The sequence below is a fragment of the Aphidius gifuensis genome, linkage group LG1 (genome assembly GCF_014905175.1).
Source record: "Aphidius gifuensis isolate YNYX2018 linkage group LG1, ASM1490517v1, whole genome shotgun sequence".
Lineage (NCBI taxonomy): Eukaryota > Metazoa > Arthropoda > Insecta > Hymenoptera > Braconidae > Aphidius > Aphidius gifuensis.
Genome location: NC_057788.1, coordinates 208,613 through 228,972, shown reverse-complemented (window position 1 = coordinate 228,972; position 20,360 = coordinate 208,613). Strand labels below are relative to the sequence as shown.

The 20,360-nt window shown below is 24.6% G+C and overlaps 4 protein-coding genes across 4 annotated transcripts in view; 3 read left to right on the top strand and 1 right to left on the bottom strand.

Annotated features, from left to right (window-relative positions):
* Positions 1–89: 89 nt before the first annotated feature.
* LOC122860628 (zinc finger protein 706-like) lies at positions 90–987 on the top strand. Its single transcript, XM_044164523.1, has 3 exons — positions 90–307; positions 666–820; positions 886–987. The coding sequence occupies exons 2-3, from the start codon at positions 677–679 to the stop codon at positions 973–975; spliced, it is 234 nt and encodes a 77-aa protein (XP_044020458.1). The 5' UTR covers positions 90–307; positions 666–676; the 3' UTR covers positions 976–987.
* Positions 988–2,185: 1,198 nt separating this feature from the next.
* On the top strand, positions 2,186–3,588 carry LOC122860626 (glycine N-methyltransferase). Its single transcript, XM_044164520.1, has 3 exons — positions 2,186–2,836; positions 2,941–3,197; positions 3,270–3,588. Exons 1-3 carry the CDS (start codon positions 2,488–2,490, stop codon positions 3,552–3,554), a joined length of 891 nt encoding a protein of 296 aa, XP_044020455.1. The 5' UTR covers positions 2,186–2,487; the 3' UTR covers positions 3,555–3,588.
* A 2,907-nt stretch (positions 3,589–6,495) lies between these two features.
* Positions 6,496–20,360, bottom strand: part of LOC122860625 (potassium voltage-gated channel protein eag) — a 27,101-nt gene continuing 13,236 nt past the window's right edge. Inside the window, 11 exon segments of the mRNA XM_044164519.1 lie at positions 6,496–9,593; positions 9,677–9,825; positions 12,261–12,376; positions 15,205–15,568; positions 15,672–15,957; positions 16,038–16,254; positions 16,398–16,655; positions 16,866–17,183; positions 17,279–17,547; positions 19,810–19,942; positions 20,017–20,117. Coding sequence (XP_044020454.1) covers positions 8,515–9,593; positions 9,677–9,825; positions 12,261–12,376; positions 15,205–15,568; positions 15,672–15,957; positions 16,038–16,254; positions 16,398–16,655; positions 16,866–17,183; positions 17,279–17,547; positions 19,810–19,942; positions 20,017–20,117 — 3,290 coding nt within the window. The 3' untranslated portion in view covers positions 6,496–8,514.
* LOC122860623 (MTOR-associated protein MEAK7) lies at positions 12,604–15,206 on the top strand. The gene is made up of 2 exons (XM_044164518.1): positions 12,604–13,031; positions 13,109–15,206. Exon 2 carries the CDS (start codon positions 13,109–13,111, stop codon positions 14,408–14,410), a length of 1,302 nt encoding a protein of 433 aa, XP_044020453.1. The 5' UTR covers positions 12,604–13,031; the 3' UTR covers positions 14,411–15,206.

The following is a 20,360-nucleotide window of genomic DNA, read 5'->3' as shown; positions in this document are numbered from 1 at the left end:
ATTAAAAATATCCGCCAAAAAATAACAACTGACACATGCGCCCTCTCTCAGCCAGCAAGTGTGTAAAAAAAAAAAAAAACGAGAAAAAAAAAAAAAACGCCAAACAGAACATAAAAAACGTGCACAAAATTAAAGAAAATTTTCGGTGCTCCGATTTTCTCCAATTATTACCGATTTCCCATATAAATAAACATCAAGGGATTTTGTTCTTGGTCAAAATCGGAGCTCGAGTATATTAGCTATATTAGATCCATCAACTTGACCAACAATTCATTGGCAAAGTTTGTTTAATTATTATTATTAAAACGTAAGTTTTTTTTTCTATTTTTTATACAGCTAATATTATTATTATTACTCAATAACTTTCTAAATAATTAATCATAATTATTGCAAACACAACATTTATATTTTTTTTTGAGCAAATAATTTATCAATTAATGAAATGTGATTGATGTAGGTAAATGTGTTTGTTAATTAATGGAGCTAGTAATTCAATAATCCATATTAATTTTTGTGGTTAGGAATGAAATTTAACAACTGGTGATATCTCCAGACATGTTTATTTCATTTGACCAACAACCATTAAATATTTGTTATAAACAATTAAAATATTTATGTGTGTGTGTCTATTGTACAATGATAAACTAACTTGACATGTTATTTAGAACTTGACAACATGGCCAGAGGACATCAAAAAATTCAGTCACAGGCAAAAGCTGCTGAAAAAGCAGCTAAATTGAAAAAAGCTGCTGGGCACAGTGCTAATGAACAGAAAAAAGCTGCTCAAAAAGCTCTTGTACATGCTTGTGTTATTTGCAAAGTAAGATTTTATTAATTATGACAATTAAAACAATTATTTATTTTATTTGTTTATATTATTTTTAGGCACAAATGCCAGATCCAAAAACTTACAAGCAACATTTTGAAAATAAACATCCCAAGAGTGAAATTCCTGATGATTTAAAAGATGTATGAAAATAATATTTTCAAGAAGAGAATCAAGTGGAGACACACATTTTTTTTTAAATAAATAAATTCATTTAAATAATTAAAAAGTAATAAACAATTTAAATAAAAAAAAAATCATGTTTTGGTGTCAAAAAAAAAAAAAAAGGAAAATAATAATAAAAAATAGTTGAAAAAGAAATAAACACGAGTGATATAGTTTTAAGAATCCATCTGGATAATTTAATTTAAATTCTTTATTGAAATATAAATTTAACAATAATTATCTTTTTACAGCTAAATTTCACTTGAAAATAATTATTAATGATAAAATACTTGAAAAATTTCCATAATCATTGCCAATTTTAGTATTAATAATTATTAATTTTTTCAATTAGCTATTGGATTAATCGTTAAGAATGAATTTAATAACTAAAGTAATTTTTTTTCTATTTCACTTTTTTATAGAGACAAAAATAGCTATAATAATTAGAAAAAAAAAATTTAATAAAATAATTTATTAATTTGATGATTCATGTTGATAAACAAATAGCATTTATGGCCTATTTTGTTTATATAAAAAAAAAACGAATACTTACAAATTTCTATTGTAATTTTTCAAATTAATTTTTTTTTTCTATGACTACTTGACTTTCATAAAAAATAATTAACCAGCCAATTTAAAAATAATTTTTTTGTTTTTTTCATTAAATAACTATTTGTAAAGTGAAAAATATTGTTAAATTAATTTCAGGCTCTTTTCATAACAATCAATAATTATTTCTTTATAGAAAAAAAAATAAAGAAAACAAATGTACTTAAAAATTTAAATTGTTGCAGTTGAATTAATAATTTTTTCAATAAATTTAATTCTTTCAATGTAAAAAATAATATATTGACCAATTAAAAAAAAATAAGCAAGCTCATACTGATTGCGTCAAAATTATCATCATTAAAAATTAATTAAAAATATGTATTTTTTAAAAGAAAATAATATCATTTTTTTGTTGATATGATATGATATTTCGAAGACACTTGTTTACAGGCCACAATATTGCATAAACATCATTATTTTTTATTTTATATCAATATAATTTAAAAAGAGGAAAAATAAATAAATACAACTGCCAACTATCTTGACTATTATTTTACTTACAAATATATTCAAGAAAAATAATTTAATTTATTTTTATCATTTACAGTATAATTATAATTTAAAAATAAAAAAATAATATTATCATTTATTATATTCTAGAGAAGCAAAGCAAAATGATAAAATAAATTTTACGTAATATACATGATAACTTGAGCCAATCATAATATAAAATAATGTTGTCATTAAGAAAAGTGTTTCATCATGATTATCATTTAGCATTGAGAGAGAGAGGAGAATTGAGATATCAATTAATCAAAATTATAATCATCACTTGTATAAATACAAAGTCTCTTCATTAACAAGAGACAGTTTAATAATTATTCTTGTAATAACAACAAGGGTGTGACGTTAAATAGAAATAGATAATAAAAAAAATAAAAATAAAAATGACAGATACAAAATTAAATAAAGATGTATTTGTAACACGTTCATTTGGAGCAGCTGCTGAAGGTATTAAAGATCAATATGCTGATGGAAAAGCAGCAAAAGTATGGGGTCTATGTATTGGTGATAAAAAAGAACGTACCCAAAAATATAAAGATTTTTTAGTTGGTATGTTACAAAAAAAAGGATGTAAAAGAATTCTTGATGTTGCATGTGGTACTGGTGTTGATTCAATAATGTTACTTGAAGAAGGTTTTGATGTTGTTAGTGTTGATGCATCTGATAAAATGCTCAAATATGCACTTAAATCACGTTGGGAACGTCGTCATGAATCTCAATTTGATAATTGGAGTAAGTATTTATTATCACTATTATTATTATTATGATATAATTCTTATCAGCATTTAAAGTGTGTCACGAGTTTTTATATATAATTATTATTTTTGTTATTAAAGTTATTGAAGAGGCAAATTGGATGACACTTACTGATGATATTGGACATATGATTGGTGATGGTTTTGATGCTGTAATATGCCTTGGCAATAGTTTTGCTCATATGCCTGATAATTTTGGTGATCAAAGAGAACAAAAATATGCTTTAATTAACTTTGAAGCTTGTGTTAAACCAGGTGGTCTTCTTCTTATTGATCACAGAAATTATGATCACATGATTAAGGGTGGTAAAGCACCAGCAAAATCACTCTACTACAATGTATGTCTAAATTTTATTTATCATTATTATCAAAGGACAAATATAAATCAATATTTATTTTTTATTTTTTAGAGTCGTCATATAACTGATATTAAAACTGGTGTTTTAACATTAAATGGAAAAGCTGAAATGGTTTTTCTTGATTATTTTGTCAGAGAAAATCCAGAAAGTGATGTACCAGAAGTTGAAAGTTATTTTAGATTGTCATATTATCCACATTTATTGAGTGTATTTACTGATCTTCTTGATTCGGTATTTGATAAACAAGCTAAACACAGTATATATGCTGATTTTAAGCCACTTGAAGAAGTTGAAGTACCTGGATATTATATTCATCTTATGGAAAAAAATGTATAAAAAATAATCATCAAATTAATTTGAAATTTTATTTTAAAAAAGAGGCTTTAATCTCAATGAAGATTATGTTATCCTAATTATTATTTCTTTTTTCTCATTTTGATGAATAATAAATTTTTAAAATAATTATAAATTTTTTCATATGTTTTTATTCATTTTACGATAAACGTACATAAGTATTTAAAATTAATTTTGTATAAATAGTAAATGTATACTGCACATTGGAAATGCTAAATACTAAAAGTATTTGCATCTAGATATTTTTGAAGGCAGAGAAGTGCTATTTCGCTGTAAATTGAGATTCATCTGGTCTAAAAAAATAATAAGAATAGCTTCGTCTATTGTTTGTTGATTTAAAAAAAAATCTATTGTTACATATACAACATAAAATAACTAGTCATCTAGGGAACCTTGATCCTTGCCTATTTTTTTTTTTTTTAGTGGGTTGACGCGCGCACTCGCGAATTACCACGAATTGCAATAAGCCGCGAAATTAAGGGTCGTAAAATTAATAATATTATGAAAACAAATAGTACCAGAGGATTATAAATATTATTGCGAACCTTTTGATACCATGATTAGCATAAATTTAATATTATAAATAATTTTAAATATTAATAATAAGGGTAGCCCAAATGGTTGACCAATTAACAAGCTGGCGCTACCTTCAGGCTAGACCAAGAACGACGATTAGCAAGGATTTGCAAGGATCGAGGGATCGAGGAACCCTTGCAAGCGATCGATCTTTTACACCATCAGCACTGACCTGAGTCACATCATTTCTCACTGCTCTACTCACTTTTGAAAACCTGTTGAGTTTTTGTGCTAAAGGTAATTACAGAATATTAAAATTATAATAAACTAAAATACAATAAAATAAATAATAATATTTATTTAATATAATTTTTTTTAATCAGAAAAAAACAAGTGAATTTAAAGTAGTGATAATAGTGAATAGAAAAATATCTAAGCCCTCGAGAAAACCTGTCAATTCTGAGAAACCTGGTCAAGCCAAGCTTCTACAATTGCAACTTTTTTTTTAATTTTTTTTTTTATTTAGTAAATACATCGACTAATTAATCTAATTTAAATTGAATAAAATCATTACCAATACTAAATTATTATCCAATCACGTTATAAAATTGTGTAGCTAAATAATAAATTGTGTATTGCATTTTATATTGTGTTTGATATAAATTGATAAAATTAAATTCAAGGAAACTAGCATATTTTTTTATCATTTGTCCACTTGATATATATATTTAGTTGCCGTTAAAAAATTTATATCAGTGTGCAATATACAATAAATATACAAGTGTTACAATTATGAATTTAAATTCGGTCATGTGTGACAGCCAATGGCGCCATTATTTTAATTCGTTGACCACATGATACTCATGTGGATTAATAAAAAAAAAAAAAAAAAAAAACGATCCTGAAAAATTCATATATTAATTTTATTAATTTTTATTTTTCGCACTTGTATATTTGCTATGACTTGCAGATAAAATTTGGCATTTTTCACTGCAGGTCATGTTTGTATTGGATTATCTCCAGGTGGTAGTTTAAGCCACATTTAAATATAAAATAGTTAAAATAAGAAACTTGAGTATATTTTAAATATCATTAAATATTTAATTTAAATTTATTTATTTGTTTGGTTTATCTAGAAAAATCAAGATGCTCCGATTATTGATTGTGATGAGTTTGGCTGTTGCTGTATTTGGTGTTGCAATTGACACATCATCCGTACAATCAACTCCACTTGGTGATGTACCAATCGCAAGTGATGCAATGAAGACACCAGGTACGGTTGATCCTGAAGGTAGAATAATGAATGTTCGTCCAACTGCAGAACCAAGTTTTTATTCACAAATTTTCTCAACTGGTGAAAATTCTTGGATATCAAAAGTAGCAACAGCTCTTGGTCCAGTTCCACGTTTTGCATTGCAAGTTGCTAGAAATATATTCGACAATTCATACTGGACAATTGCAGCAGTTGCACTCAGTTTTGTTATAACAAGTGGTGTTTGTTATTTGACTCCATTCTGTACATTGAGCACTCCATATTTCAATGTTGACAAAAGCGTTGAAGCCCAATTTGACAAGGTATTCACAAAATACTTTGCTGCTTTCAGCCCATACACCAACCCTGAAACTGAAAAATCCTCAACAAATGTAAACGTTGATGATCAAGAAAAACGTGCACCAGTTTATGAACAACCTGCTAATTAATATTTTTCATTTTTCATATAATATTTGAATTGTGTATTGTATTTTTTCCACATTGTGATTAATAAATTTATGTTTTAATAATGTAAAAATTGTATTTCAACTGCTTTTTTTATTTTTCATTTATTTTAATTTAATGCTTTCATTTTAAAAAGAAACATTTACCATAGTTTTTTTTTTTTTTTTTTCAAATTTCAAGAATTGCATGGTTCTAAAAAGGACGAAGGTAAAATCAGTTTTGTGGCATTGGGCATCCTATGGCTACCCCCTGGGCCATTGTTTTCCGACATTTGGATATCCTTTATTCTTTGCATGTTACCTGGTCACGGTCCTAGGTAAATTCAGTCCCATGGCACCCCATGGTATTGGGAGCTGAATTTACCGTTAAAAAATTTCACCTTAAAAACCTTGTGAAAATATTTCTCTGAATTTTAGTCTTTATTAATTGTTGCAATAGTGAATTGCTAACTTTTTCAAAATTTAATTTTCTTTTTGTAAAAAATAATATATTGAAAAATTAAAAAAAAAAAAAAAACGTTTTTACTATACCTGCTTACAAGTTGATATACCTGCTTGCAATTTATTCATTTTATGGAAAAAAATTTATAAAAATAATCATCAAATTTATTTGAAATTATTTAAAAGAAAAAAAATCTGAATTATTTTTTGTTTGTTCTGATGAATAATAAATTTGAAAAATAATTATTACTTTGTTTAATTAATAGTGTTATTATTTTCTTCATTTTTTTTTTTATGTTACGATAAACGTACATAAGCATTTAAAATTAATTTTGTATAAATAGTAAATATACACATTGGAAAGCCAAATACTATAGAAGTATTTGCATCTAGATACTTTTGAAGGCAGAGGTATTATTTTGCTGCAAATTGTGATTCTCTGGATTCATCTGATCTAAAAAAATAATAATAATAATTTCGTCCATTGTTTGTTTTTATTTTTGTATCTTATTTAAAATTACTTTTTTTTTTTTTGAAATTTTTCCATCAGTAAAACAAAGACGAGGGACTTTGTGAATTATTTCGCAGCACACAGCCCAAGTTACTTTTTAAAAAATGGACAAATTTCATAAATAATAATAGCTATTAAATTTCATACCCCTCCCTTCGAAAAAATTATCAAATTATTATTTTCCATCGTCTAGTTTTTTTTTTATTTTAATTACAATTTTTTTTTTTTTTTATTAGACCCGTTTTATCATCATCAGCATGCTCACTTTTTTTTTGTTTTTTTTTTTTTAATTAATTAATTTATGTTTAATTAACTATACCCCAGAAAGCGATGCAAAAATAATATTATACTTTTTTTTTTTTTGTTTGAGTTTCGCACATTATCGTTTTATTATATAATTATTTTATTTTTTTTTTTACGAAGCAATTGTTTAGTGATAAAAGAGGAAGGCAGTTAAACGAGCTTGCACGTTAAGGGCGGTTTACGAGAATCACTTGGTTGTTTTTTTTTTTTTTTTATATCACAAAAAAAAAAAGAAAAAAATTAAAATTCTCGTGCAAAACCGACAATTTTGCATCAACAGCATTTAAACTTTTTTTGCAATATAGGATTGCATTTTTATTACTACGAATAGAGCCAGCTATGTCGTTTCTTATTTTTTAATATATATTATGTAATTTTTTTTGATGAAATTTTCATCTAGAACCTAATTAACAAATTTATTTATTTATTAATTTTTTTTTTTTCTTTGATTTGTATATTAACATGTCTGATAGTAATTTATTTATCAATATATTAATTTTTTTTCTATCAACAATTTATATATTTCAGGCTTACGAATTTTTTATTTTTTATTTTCTTTTTTTGCTCCTGTTCTCACACTTGTCTCTATTTGTATTTTTTTTTTTATCGTTAGTTGCTTTCTTAGGAATGTATATTATATTATATTAATTTATTATATATATGAGTAAATTTTTAGCGCTTTCTCATCAGGCATTTTAACTCGTAAAAACTCATACTCTGATTGTTTTTACAGATTTAAATATATATGTACTATATGTACAATTATTATTAATTATTTATTTACTTTTTTCTTTTTTATTTTTCTCTTTGTTAATTTATACTCATTAATAATTACAATATGTATATTATATACAACTAGTATTGCTGTTTGGCTTCGTTATAATCACACAAAATTCGATTAATTTATTAATTCTATTTTCTTATAATTTATATTTTTTTAACTTGACATTTGTTTTTTCATTTTTTTCATATAAAAAATTAATCGAATTTTAGGACAAACGATTAGATTATTTAATAAATTAAACAAAAAAATTAAATTGATAAATTAATATAAATTATAAATAAAAATCGCTTATTCTCGCGCCGAGATTTTTTATTACATTCATTCAATCATTATTTTCACTTCGATGTCTAAAAAATAAAAAATAAAATAATTCATTCATTCGTTCATATATATATTGCTTCCTTAAAAAAAAAAAAAAAATTAAATAAACAAATTTAATTGTAAAAATTGCATTTTAAAATGTTTAAACTTTTTTTTTTCAATTCAACAAATAATATAGCTTTAAATTCTATGAAAAAAAAAAATGATAATAATCATTCACAGACACAGCTAAAAATATATAAACTTTAGTTGATTGTTTGTTTAAAAATATTTATATAATAATTTGATAATAATTTTAAAATAAATGTTTAATTGTTTGAAGCACCATTTAAAGCATATTTAATAAATTTTCACAAATAGTCTCTAGGTCTTGGTGGTGGTTTTTTGTATTCTCTATCATTTTTATCACTTTTATCACTAGTACTATTATCACGTTCTTCACAATCAAGCATTTGTGTTGTTTCAGTTGCTTCAATTGGACTAATTGGTTGTGTTGCTAATGGTGCCAATGGTGCAACACCTTTATTTCTTGATTTACTTCTTCTTTTTCTTAATATTAATGGACCAAGTGATGATGATGATGATTGTTCATCCCTAGATGTTGATGCATGTGATAAACGTTCAATAAGTTCTTTTCCAATATCTCTTGATGATTTAAAATCACCACTACCACTTGCACTATCACCACCACCACCACCACCACCAGTCAGTCTTTCTGAATCTTTAGATTTATCTGTTTGTTGTTGTTCTTGTTGTTGCTGTTGTGGTTGTTGTTGATGATGATGATGGTGATGATGATGATGATGATGATGTGGTAAAAGTTCTTTAATTTGTAGACGATGTGATGGTGAATCACTGAGTATTGGTAATTTTTGTTCTGGTAATAATGGTGGTGTCTGTGTACCAGCATCATTATTACGATTTTGTGATGCTTCAAGACTATTTGGTGATAAAGATGATGTTGATGGTGGTGGTGGTGGTAATCTATTCATAATTATTTCAAGCATATCTTCAAGTTTAGCAAGTCGTTGATTAACTCTTTGTACTTCAAGTTTTAAATCAACTTTAACTTCAAGTACAGCAGCAAGTATTTCACGATCATGATTTGGTTGTGTTGTTATTAAACCACCATCATAACTTTCAAGACGTCTCAATGATAATTGTTTTGATTCAATTTGTAATGTTGGTATTATTGTTGTTGTTGTCGTTGTTGTTGGTAATTGTGAATCTTTTGTTGTTTCATTATTATTATTATTATTAATATTAATGTCAATTGGCTCTTCAATTGTTCCACCAAGCTTTGATAATTTTGGAAATACTTTATTTGTACTTGCACTTGAACCTGGACGTGAATCACGTGTACTTAATGTTCGTTTAAATGTGTCAGTTGTTGTGCCACCTTCACTTCCTGAATCTAAACTTGAACTTCCTATTCAAAGTACAAAAAATATATTTATATAGATATTAATAATTTACTTTTATTTTATCATAATTTATGGAATTTTTTTTTACCTAAAAGTCGACCCCATTTACTTGGACGAGGACGAGTTGAATCACTTTCAATGATCGATAATTTTCTACTTGAGTGCAAGCTCTCACCATCTTTGACATCTTTATTTTCTCCTTTTTCTACATCTGCTCCATGTCTCTCCCTTCGAAATCTGTTGAATCATTTATATTTTTTTTTCTTTAAATTAAATAAATAATTTTATATTCATGGATTATAATCAAATCCAGTGTTATTAACATTTTTTTTTTTTTTTTTTCATTTCTTTTTTCTCTCAACAAAAGAACAATACATCAAGTACAAAAGAACAAAAAAAAATAGACCAGATAATAAATTTTACATGGATTAATTTTTCTTTTTTAATTTAACTTCTATTGAATTTAAAAAATAATTACAATCTATTCTTTATCAAGAAGAGAAATGAAAAAGAATGAAAAAAAAAAAAATATTTAATAAACTTTATTTGAAACATGATTGCAGTTTTAGTATATTATGGATTTGTTGATAAATATATTTCAGATATAAAATTTTATTATGTAAAAATTTTCTACAAAAGGCTATTAAGGGGTACAGCTCCAGCGGTGTTCACGAGCAACCTACTTTGGTGTGCCTACAGGAAATTTTAATATATATATATATAAATATTGTTGTGATATATAAAATTGCGATACCAAATTATCATCATTGAAATGTGAATTATTTTTTTACACCATATAATTGCATTGTACTGTATCTGTTAATTTTATTATTAATATTAAAAAGTCCAGAATTTTTTTTTGCAAGAAAATATGACAAAAAGATTTTAAAATATATTAAAAAGAAAAATAAAAAGACAATTGATGAAAAAATTTTTAATTAAAATTATTCACAATTTCAACGACGATAATTAATGTTTTATTGTTTTTTTCTTTTGTAATATAGTAATAATAAATTTTAATTGTTTTAATTTCATAATTAATGAAAAAAAATTAAATTTAGAAAATAAAAAATTAAATGTTTTTTATTACAAGGTGACAGAAATTTATTAAAATTGAATCCTAGAGTGTGTATATGATTACATGCATCCCCAAATTGTTTTTAAAAATAATTAATTATCTTTTTTGAAAATTGAAAATTGATATAGTGAATATATATAAAGCTTAGACTTAATTATTTCCAAATAATTTACGGGTTACATTATCCGCAATAGAAAATAGATATACATAGAAAATTTGTGAATAAGATTATAGAATATAGAGCGATAGTTAAATAGATATACAGCAGATATAGTGTAGTAAATAAGTGAGTAGTAATATATAATATTTATTTGCAATATTCGCTCTATGTAATTTTCTTTTTGGCATTTTATTTGAAATGAAATAAAATATATATATTTTATAAACTATTGGAAAAGAAAGGTTTTATATATTGATAAATGAAAAACAACTTTTTTTTTTTTATCGAGCCAACTGTTAATAATAAATAAAAAGTAAATTAAAATAAAAAAATTCACCAAAAGTAGTATCTGATATTGTCAACCAGCTTCCATTAAGCTATTTATACCAAAAAGAATATTTTTTTTGTTTTTGTCATCTCAAGATATTAAATAAATATTAAAATAAAAAATTTAAATTGAGATAAAAAATATGCGCATAATCCTCTAAAGGCATAGTATATAATTTACAGCACTCTAGCATTCATATAAAAATAAATTATTTAATCCTAATTAATGAAATAAAAAATATTTCGAAATAATTAAAATAGAATAATTTAAAATAAATTATTTCGTCAGTTTAATTTTAATTTGTTTCGAATTATTTCAAGGATCGTATTAATAATAACAAATAATGATTTAAAATAAAGCAATCATATAAATTAAATCAATTAATTTTTGTTTTATATTTTAATTACAAAAAAATAATAACAAATAAAAATAATTTGATTTTAATTTATTACGAAATTGAAATATTTTATTTTAAGAAAAATAATAATAATATACATATTCATATACATATAAATGTAATTTAATTAATTAAATTAAATATACACGTCAATGGGAATAATACATTTGTTGCACAAATTCTGATGATTGATTAAATTAAAAAAATATAATTATTATAATAATAAAATCAATAATATTCATAAGGTAAAAAATATATACGTAGCAATAAATAAATAAATAAATAAATAAATGAATGAATAAATAAATAATTATGTAGTTAATAAAATAAATACGTAATAAATGAAATTGCCTAAAACTTGGCCAGGGTGGTAGAACATTGACTGTGAGTTCTTCATCCGAATCCTGTGATTGATGACAATCGGCAATTGACTTTGGTGAACCAATTTGTGAATCCCCGTCTGTCTTGAACCTTATTTGGGCATACCCAGCCAATCACGTGATCAACATTCGCATAACACATCAATCAAAATTTTACCTTTTTTTTATTTATTTAAAAAAATCCTAATATATTTATCAAATGAATTACGAAACTTTTCAATGTATATAACTATATACACAAAAATTATTAATTTAAAACAATTAAAATATTATTTATTCGCGTTGTTAATATTTATATATATATAGATTAATTTAGATAACATATTTACCTTGAAAATATTTTTCTAACAAGATGATCCTGTGTTTGATCTAATTGTGGTTCATTTTTTCTTCTTTCAGCAAGTTCTTTTTCTCTTCTAACATCAGCAACTTTACGAAATATCAACTAAAACAAATTGCATAATTTTTTTTTTTTTTTTGTTTTAAATTAATGGAAGATCTTAATTAGTAGCTCATATCATAATTTTAAATTAACAGAGACATTATTTCATATCATATAGTTCTTAGGCTGCAGCTCAGTTGCTACTTGCTTTTGCTGCTGCTCCAAAAAGTTGGAAAAAAAAAAAAAAAGTATTGAAAGTTCAAGTGAGATAAGAGAAAATATTGTTTAGCGCTTGCGCCACAAGTGTAGTCAATAAGACACCTATATTTTTTATATATATTTTTTATATACCAAGCCAGAATTGTCTTGTGTGTTTTAAACAACACGAGATCACACCACAACTTGTTCATGTAGTTTTATTATATCATTTTGCAACATCTATATTTACCAACATACACAATCATAACCTCAAAACTTGTCTTAAAATCTTAAATATTGTCATAATAATACTGACTTGACAAATGACAATTGACAGTTTGAAACATAACAATTAAATTGTCAAATAAAATTGACATATAAATAGGTAAATAAATAAAAACAAAATAATAACAATTAGAAAATGTTAAACATGTTGGATCAATGATGTAATTAACACTTGTTTGTGTTGATAAAAATTGTAAATTTGTGACGCAATTTATCAGCTGACTAGTCATCAAAGGTAAATAAAAAAAAAATAAATATTAAATATATAAATAATAATGATGAAAATATTTTTTTTTTAAATTGATAAAATAGATGGGACATGGATCAAGTCGTTCAGCATCATCAGCAAATATACTGTCATCAGATGAATTAATTCTCGTTGAAAATATATTTAAATCAATGTCAAGAAGTTCTGGTTCAATAAAACGTGAAGATATATTTAAACATTGGTCAAATCATTTGGATCAAATATTATTACAATTTATTGTACGTTTTTTATGTCATGAACCAGGCAATAAAAAGCTAACAGCAATTAATGGAGAAAATTTTGGTAGATTATATGTATATTCAGTACGTGGTAATAAGGAAGAAAGAACAAATTTAATATTTCATGGTTATTGTGAAGATGAAGAGAAAATAACAATACCAATTGATACATTTTTACAGTATGTACAAGCAACAATAAATTCATATTTACGTTTACTTAAAAATTGTAATAATATTAATTATCAAAGTTGGAGTAGCATTGGATGCACTGTTAATACAAGAAGAATAAATGAAAGATCAAAATCATTGTGTGATGATTTGCTAAAATATGATGATACATTGACAATTGAACAAATTGAAAATTGGTATGGACAATCATCAATATTCAATCAAATACAATCACATGTTATACAATGTTTATTTTTAATATCACAAAAAAAAAATGATAAAAATATAACAATTAATAAATTAAATCATTTAAATTTATTGCCATTATGTAAGGGTCTTGAAAATATACCATTATTTCCAAGTATACTTGGTCTTGGTGATGTCCTATTTTTAAATTTAAGTCTACCAGCTGAATTGAGAAATGAATGGAGATTTTTATTTTCAAATCAAATACATGGTGAATCATTTTCAACAATGCTTGGACGTATATCAATGCAAGGATCAACAATAATTATAATACAAGATAGTGATGATCATATATTTGGTTGTTTTGCATCAGATAATTGGTCATTGAGTCCAAATTTTGTTGGTAATCAAACGTGTTTTTTATTTAAACTTGATCCAGATATATTAACATTTTCATCAACTGGCTTTAATAATCATTATCAATATTTAAATTTACATCAACAAACAATGCCAAATGGTTTATTAATGGGTGGACAATTAAATTATCCTGGTTTATGGCTTGATTGTGATTATGGTAGTGGTAAATCAAGTCCATCATGTACAACATTTCAAAATTATAAACAATTAAGTGGTAAAGAAATATTTAAAATTAAACATTTAGAAGTTTGGGGTGTTGGACCAGTACCAGAAATTGAAGAAAATGTTAGAGCAAGTGGTAAATCTATACTTGATCAAGATAATGCTGCTAAAGTTATGCTAGAAATAAAAATTTGAAGGACTTTCATCATAAAATTTTATCAAATATCATCAAACACACACACACACATACATAATACACATCGAATCAAAGTAATTTTATGTTTAAATTTGGCAAAGTTATTTGAAGATTAATTTTTTCTTCTTCATCATAATGATGATGATGACTGAGAAAAAGCTCAACGGAATACATGATGCGAAAGAGAGCATATAATTTATTTAAATCTTGAGTATCAAGGGGCCAAAGAATAAGTTAAATTTTGTAAAAGAGGATATAAAAAATACACTCTGAGACACAAGAACGGCCTGATTTTTTAGTGGGTAAGTGTGTCTCGTAATCCTTGCCAAAAAAAATTTACTTTGGCTACAAAAATACAACTGTACAAATAATAAAAAAAAAAAACAATGACATGTTTATTTGTTTGCACATATATGTTAAAATACTCAACACTTTTTAAAATCAAATTTTCATTTTTTTTTTGTTATTTATTTTCATGTTTATCTGTGTGTTATCATCAACGACAAATTTATTGGAAAATAATGTCAAATAAATATGTTAATTATTGAAAAAATTGTTGTAAATTAATTTGCCAAGTATTTTTATTTGTGTGTAATGAATATTTACGACTACAAATTGTTTTTTTTTTTGCATTCAATTAATGTTTGTGTGTGTGTGGGGGTGTTTAATTAATTGCTTGAAATTTCAAATTAGCATGTGTTGTTTTTTGTTTGGTATAATGTACAAGTGTGTAAACACAAAATGATGATAATATATTGAAATTTAAATAAATAAAATAAAAAATAACACTCACCCTGTGACGTAAATTGTATGTGAGTATTAAATTACGAGCAAATGAATTTGCAAATGCTTGATAAAAATCCAATACTTCAAGAAGTTTGTCACGTTTTATTGTGTGTAGATCACAGTAAGTTAAGGCTCGTACATTTGCCGCACTTTGTCCAACAGCTGAATCTTTCCAAAAGCTATCACCAAAAACATCACCCTTGCCAAGTATTGCAACAACTTCATCATCTTGTATAACTTCAAGACTTCCAGTTACGATAAAACACAATGAATCAATTGATTCACCAGTATGATATAGTAAATCACCAGGTGCACTGTGTGACATTGTAAAGTGCATTGCAAGTGCACGTAAACAACCATCTGATGCAAGTCTATATATGTATAATATTTTTATTAATTTTATCATCATGTTACATACACACTCATGTCTTGTAATTTTTGATAAATAATTGTTTAAAACAAATGTATATTTACCTAAATGCTGGATGTTCATTAAATACTTTACGATTTAAATGAACACATATGTCTGCTTTCATATCTTTTGGACAATAATTTAATACTTTATCTGTATCAAGACCTTTTGTCATTGCCCAGGTGCTAACAACATAATCCATAACTCGCTCACTCAGTGCCTTTGGTACTTCATGTAACTTCATAAATTCTCTAACATTATTTAACATGTCATGATATTTTGCTGTTGCTGATGTCATTTGTTGAATAATTGTTGTAACATGACCAAATATTGTTGCATAAAGTAAAGCTAATTTAAAAAAAAAATAAATTAAATATTATATATGTATTTGATATTATATTTGATGTTATAATTAAATTATTAATTACCAGCAATTATCATCATGCATATTGTAAATATTTTTTCATTATCAGTTTCAGCAGCAACATTACCAAAACCAACAGATGTCATACATGTCATTGTAAAATAAAGTGCTGTAACATACATTGTTCTTCTTGATGGTCCAGCAATTAATTCTGGTAATACTTGTATTGTTTAACATGATGAACCAGTGATGGCATCCTCTCGAGTGAAGAATATAAAAATCTCCATGAATACCCAAAATACAATACAACAAAGCAAAAATAAAACAAAAAAAAAAATGGAAATGCAATAATAAAAAAATGATTTAAAAATATAATATAAAATGAATATGATTAAATGATTTTAAAATTTAATTATATTTTAACATACCAAATACATGCAAGCCAATGTGCAACGAGCATGTAAAAACACAATAGTAGTATGAGCATTGCAGCACCATACTCAAGATAACGATCCAATTTTCTAACAACACGACCAAGTCGAAGTAATCGTACGACCTTGAGTGCTGAGAAGAGACTTCCAATGCCATCCTCATCATGATCAAATGCATTAAATACATCATAAGGCAAACAACTCAATAGATCAATGATGAACCAAGACTTGAGATAATTCATTCTTATCACCTTATTTATTAACAAAACAAACAAACAAATAAATGTATAATCAAGTTGACAAAACCTATATATATTTTATTATATTTAAAAAAAAAAAAACATTTGCAAGGGCAAAAAAAATCAATGATATAAACTACAGGTCGAGGCTGATATTATACAAGGTGTAAAAAGTAAAAATAAAATAAATAATTATCATCATCATCATCAAGTTATTCTTACTTTTGGATCAGACACAACTTCACCTCCTGCACCAACAAATGTCGTATGAAAATTAAGTACAATGTCAATGAAAAATATAACATCAACAATGCTATCAACAACAAGCAGAGACACATCTTCACTTGTTTTATTTTTAAATGCAACATTATATGGCACCATGATAGCTGTATAAAATGTCAGGCCCAATATAATCCAGTCCCAAATTGCTTTGAATGCACAATAATGTAGTAAAATATGAGGTGGTGTTTTTGGTGCTTCTTGACGATACTGTGGCATTAATTCTCCAGTTGATGATATCATTTGATTTGCAGACTGATACTGAATCAAAAAAATAAATAATAATACATGACTTGACTGCTGCATTAAAAAGTTGATGGTTTTTTTTTTTCTTTTTCTTTTTCGAAATTGCTTACGTGAGCTAAATGTGATGGTTTTGTTGAAGTTGGTATAACACCGTCCTTGAGTGCTGGCAGGTGGGAGCTGAATTGGGATACTAGAACGGACCTTGATCTCGTAACTGATCTGGCAAGTTTTGCAAATTTTGATAAACCACCCTTGTTGTCGTCTGTTTCTATTGGTTGTTTTAATGCTGTTATATCTCGAAATGTCAGTAAAAATAATACCACCAAATCTCGTTCGTTTTTTATTGGTGCTATTTGTAGTAGTAGCCATAATGGTGTCTCTGTGGACATTTTAATCAAGATGTTCACGTTAATTCATCATCATCATCATCATCCAATTCCATATTGTTTCCTGGACATATAAAAATACGTTATTTCTCTTTTGTATTTATACATCAAACTATTTTTCGATTTATATACTTTTTATATTTTTTATTACCAAAAACATTATTACTATATATGTATTACCAATAATGACTACTTGGATATAATTATTATGATGTTGATAATGTTGATCCACATTTTCTTGATTTGGCAAAAAAAAATAATTTTTACAATTTATTTGTGTTTATTTTGATTTCTTTGCACAAATAAAAATATAAAAATTATTATTACGTTTATTTATAAAAAAAAACATAATTATAATAAAAATAAATGGAAAGAGAAAAGGAAATTATTTTTAAAAAGATAAATGTAGCCCAGCTTGAAAATAAAAAATTAATGAATTGTAATATTTAATTTAGTTGATATAAATTAGTGTGTATATATATTTGAAAAAAAATTAAAGGTAGAATAGAGTTTATTAGTTTTAATAATAACCCAGTTTATAATTTACATTATATAATTATCGATTGAATCTGGGAATTCCTACATGAGTAGTACTGGGGTATTCGTTCTCTCACAATTGTATGAAGCATGCGTGCCACTATTTGGAGCAAGGATTTAGAAAATATATATAAAATAAGTATAAATTATAGTTAAATTAAAAAATAAAAAAAAACTAAATTATTATTAATAATTATAAGCAAAACAAAATATTATATACATAGAAAAATTTAGAGATTGATAAAATTTATAATAATTTTTTTATTTTGGAAAAATTAAAGAAAATAAATTTAAATAAAATATATTTATATTTTTTTTTTCTATGATCTAGATATCTACAAGTGGAATAGCAAAAATTAAAAATAAAATAATTTAAAAAGTTTTAATTATTATTAAAGATGCAAAAGAAAAGAAAAAAAGAAATTTTAAATTAAAAAAAAAAAATAAAAGATTTATTCAAAAGTTTGTTTGTTTGTGTGGTTTTTTTTTTTTTTTTTGGTGAATTTAATTATGAAAGATTATGTGTCAGCGTGTTTATGAAAATATATTAATTGTAATTTAATTTATATTTCAGTTAAAAAATGATGATGAAAAGAGCTTTAAATTTGTTTTTTTTTTACTTAAAAATTGTTTTTGTTTAAATAAATAAAAAATGTAGTCTAAGATTTATTAAAAATATTATTTATATTTTTTAATCTACAAATTGATTTTAAGAATATATATTTCAAGAGCAATTATGCGATTGATTTAATTAAGGCACCTAGCATGACATTAATCAGCAATAACTTACGCCTCATCATTGACAAATATTATTTATATATTTATTTTTTAAATTTAATTTTACATTGGCAAAAGTGTTTTTATATTTTTGCGAGCTAGCGAAATAAATATAATATATTATTATAGTCATTAAGAGAGTACCTGAATATACACATACCTCGTGGATTACCTTTGAAGAAAAATAAAAAAACAAAAAAATTATATCTTTTTATTATACTCGACTTTTTTTTTTTTTTAGATTTTTAAATTGTTTTTTTAACTCTGTACTGATATATAAATAAAACTTTTTTAAGAAAAAAGAAATATATATTATACGTAGATTTATTAGTCATGTTTTGATTTTTTTTTTATACAATAAATAAATCAAATAAAATTTTAAAAATAAAAAAAAAAAATGTTGAATGACTAAAATCGATACATGAAAATAAATATTATGATTTTTTTTTCGATAAATTTTCTTTTTTCTTTTAGAAGAAATACATGTGCATTTATCAAAAAAAAAAAAAAAAATTAATTTAATTTTCAAGACAGAAAGCCGATGCCATTTTCAAATGAAATAATTAAAATAAAAAAAAATACTAATTATTATTTGAATATTTACATTGTTTATCACACGATATTAATTTATATTTTTTTTCTGATAAAAATCATGCAATTATTAATCATGCAATAATAATTGTAAATAAAAAAAATAAAAAAAGTACAAAAAGTAAATAGGAATTAAATAAATAAAATAAATAAAATAAATATCTCAATTTATATTCCTTATTTTGCAGAGGATGTAAAACATATATAAAAAAAAAAAAAATACATAAAACATGGCATCAACTTCCTCGTTTTGAATGAAATTTATTCCCGTCACGTACATATTATAACCAGCCAGATATTGTACAGAAAAAAATAAAAAATAAAATAATCATATATTGATGATAACTCACTATTTTTTTTGTAGAGCAATATTTCAAATTGATCGGGTATCTGGGCCTCCAAGCATTCTTCAATTCTTGATATTGTTTCTTTGTCAGTCAGCTCGCCATACATGAATCCACAACGACATGATTTTTGCATCACCTTAAAATTGCAATATGAAAATTAATTAAATTATAAATAATAATATTTAATTTGTGCATTTATGAAAAACATACCTCGGCACGATTAAATCCAGATATCTTGCAAAAACTCTCGTTGCAATAAACAATTGGAAAATCAACAATTTGAGCATTGGCGAGTAAAAAACTGCTATCAGCTGTGAATAACATATGAGTCAATTAAATATATAAATTAAATGTTGACAAGCTTTAATAAATATTAAATTATTATTAATCTAATTGATTGGTATATATATAAATTCCCGGGTGATCACACACACACAGTTTGCTATATGTATACAACATGACCCTCAAACATTTTCATCAATAATCCAAAATAATAATTAATGAATATCAAGTTATATAATAACTATCGTAATTGGTTAAAAATATATTTCAAA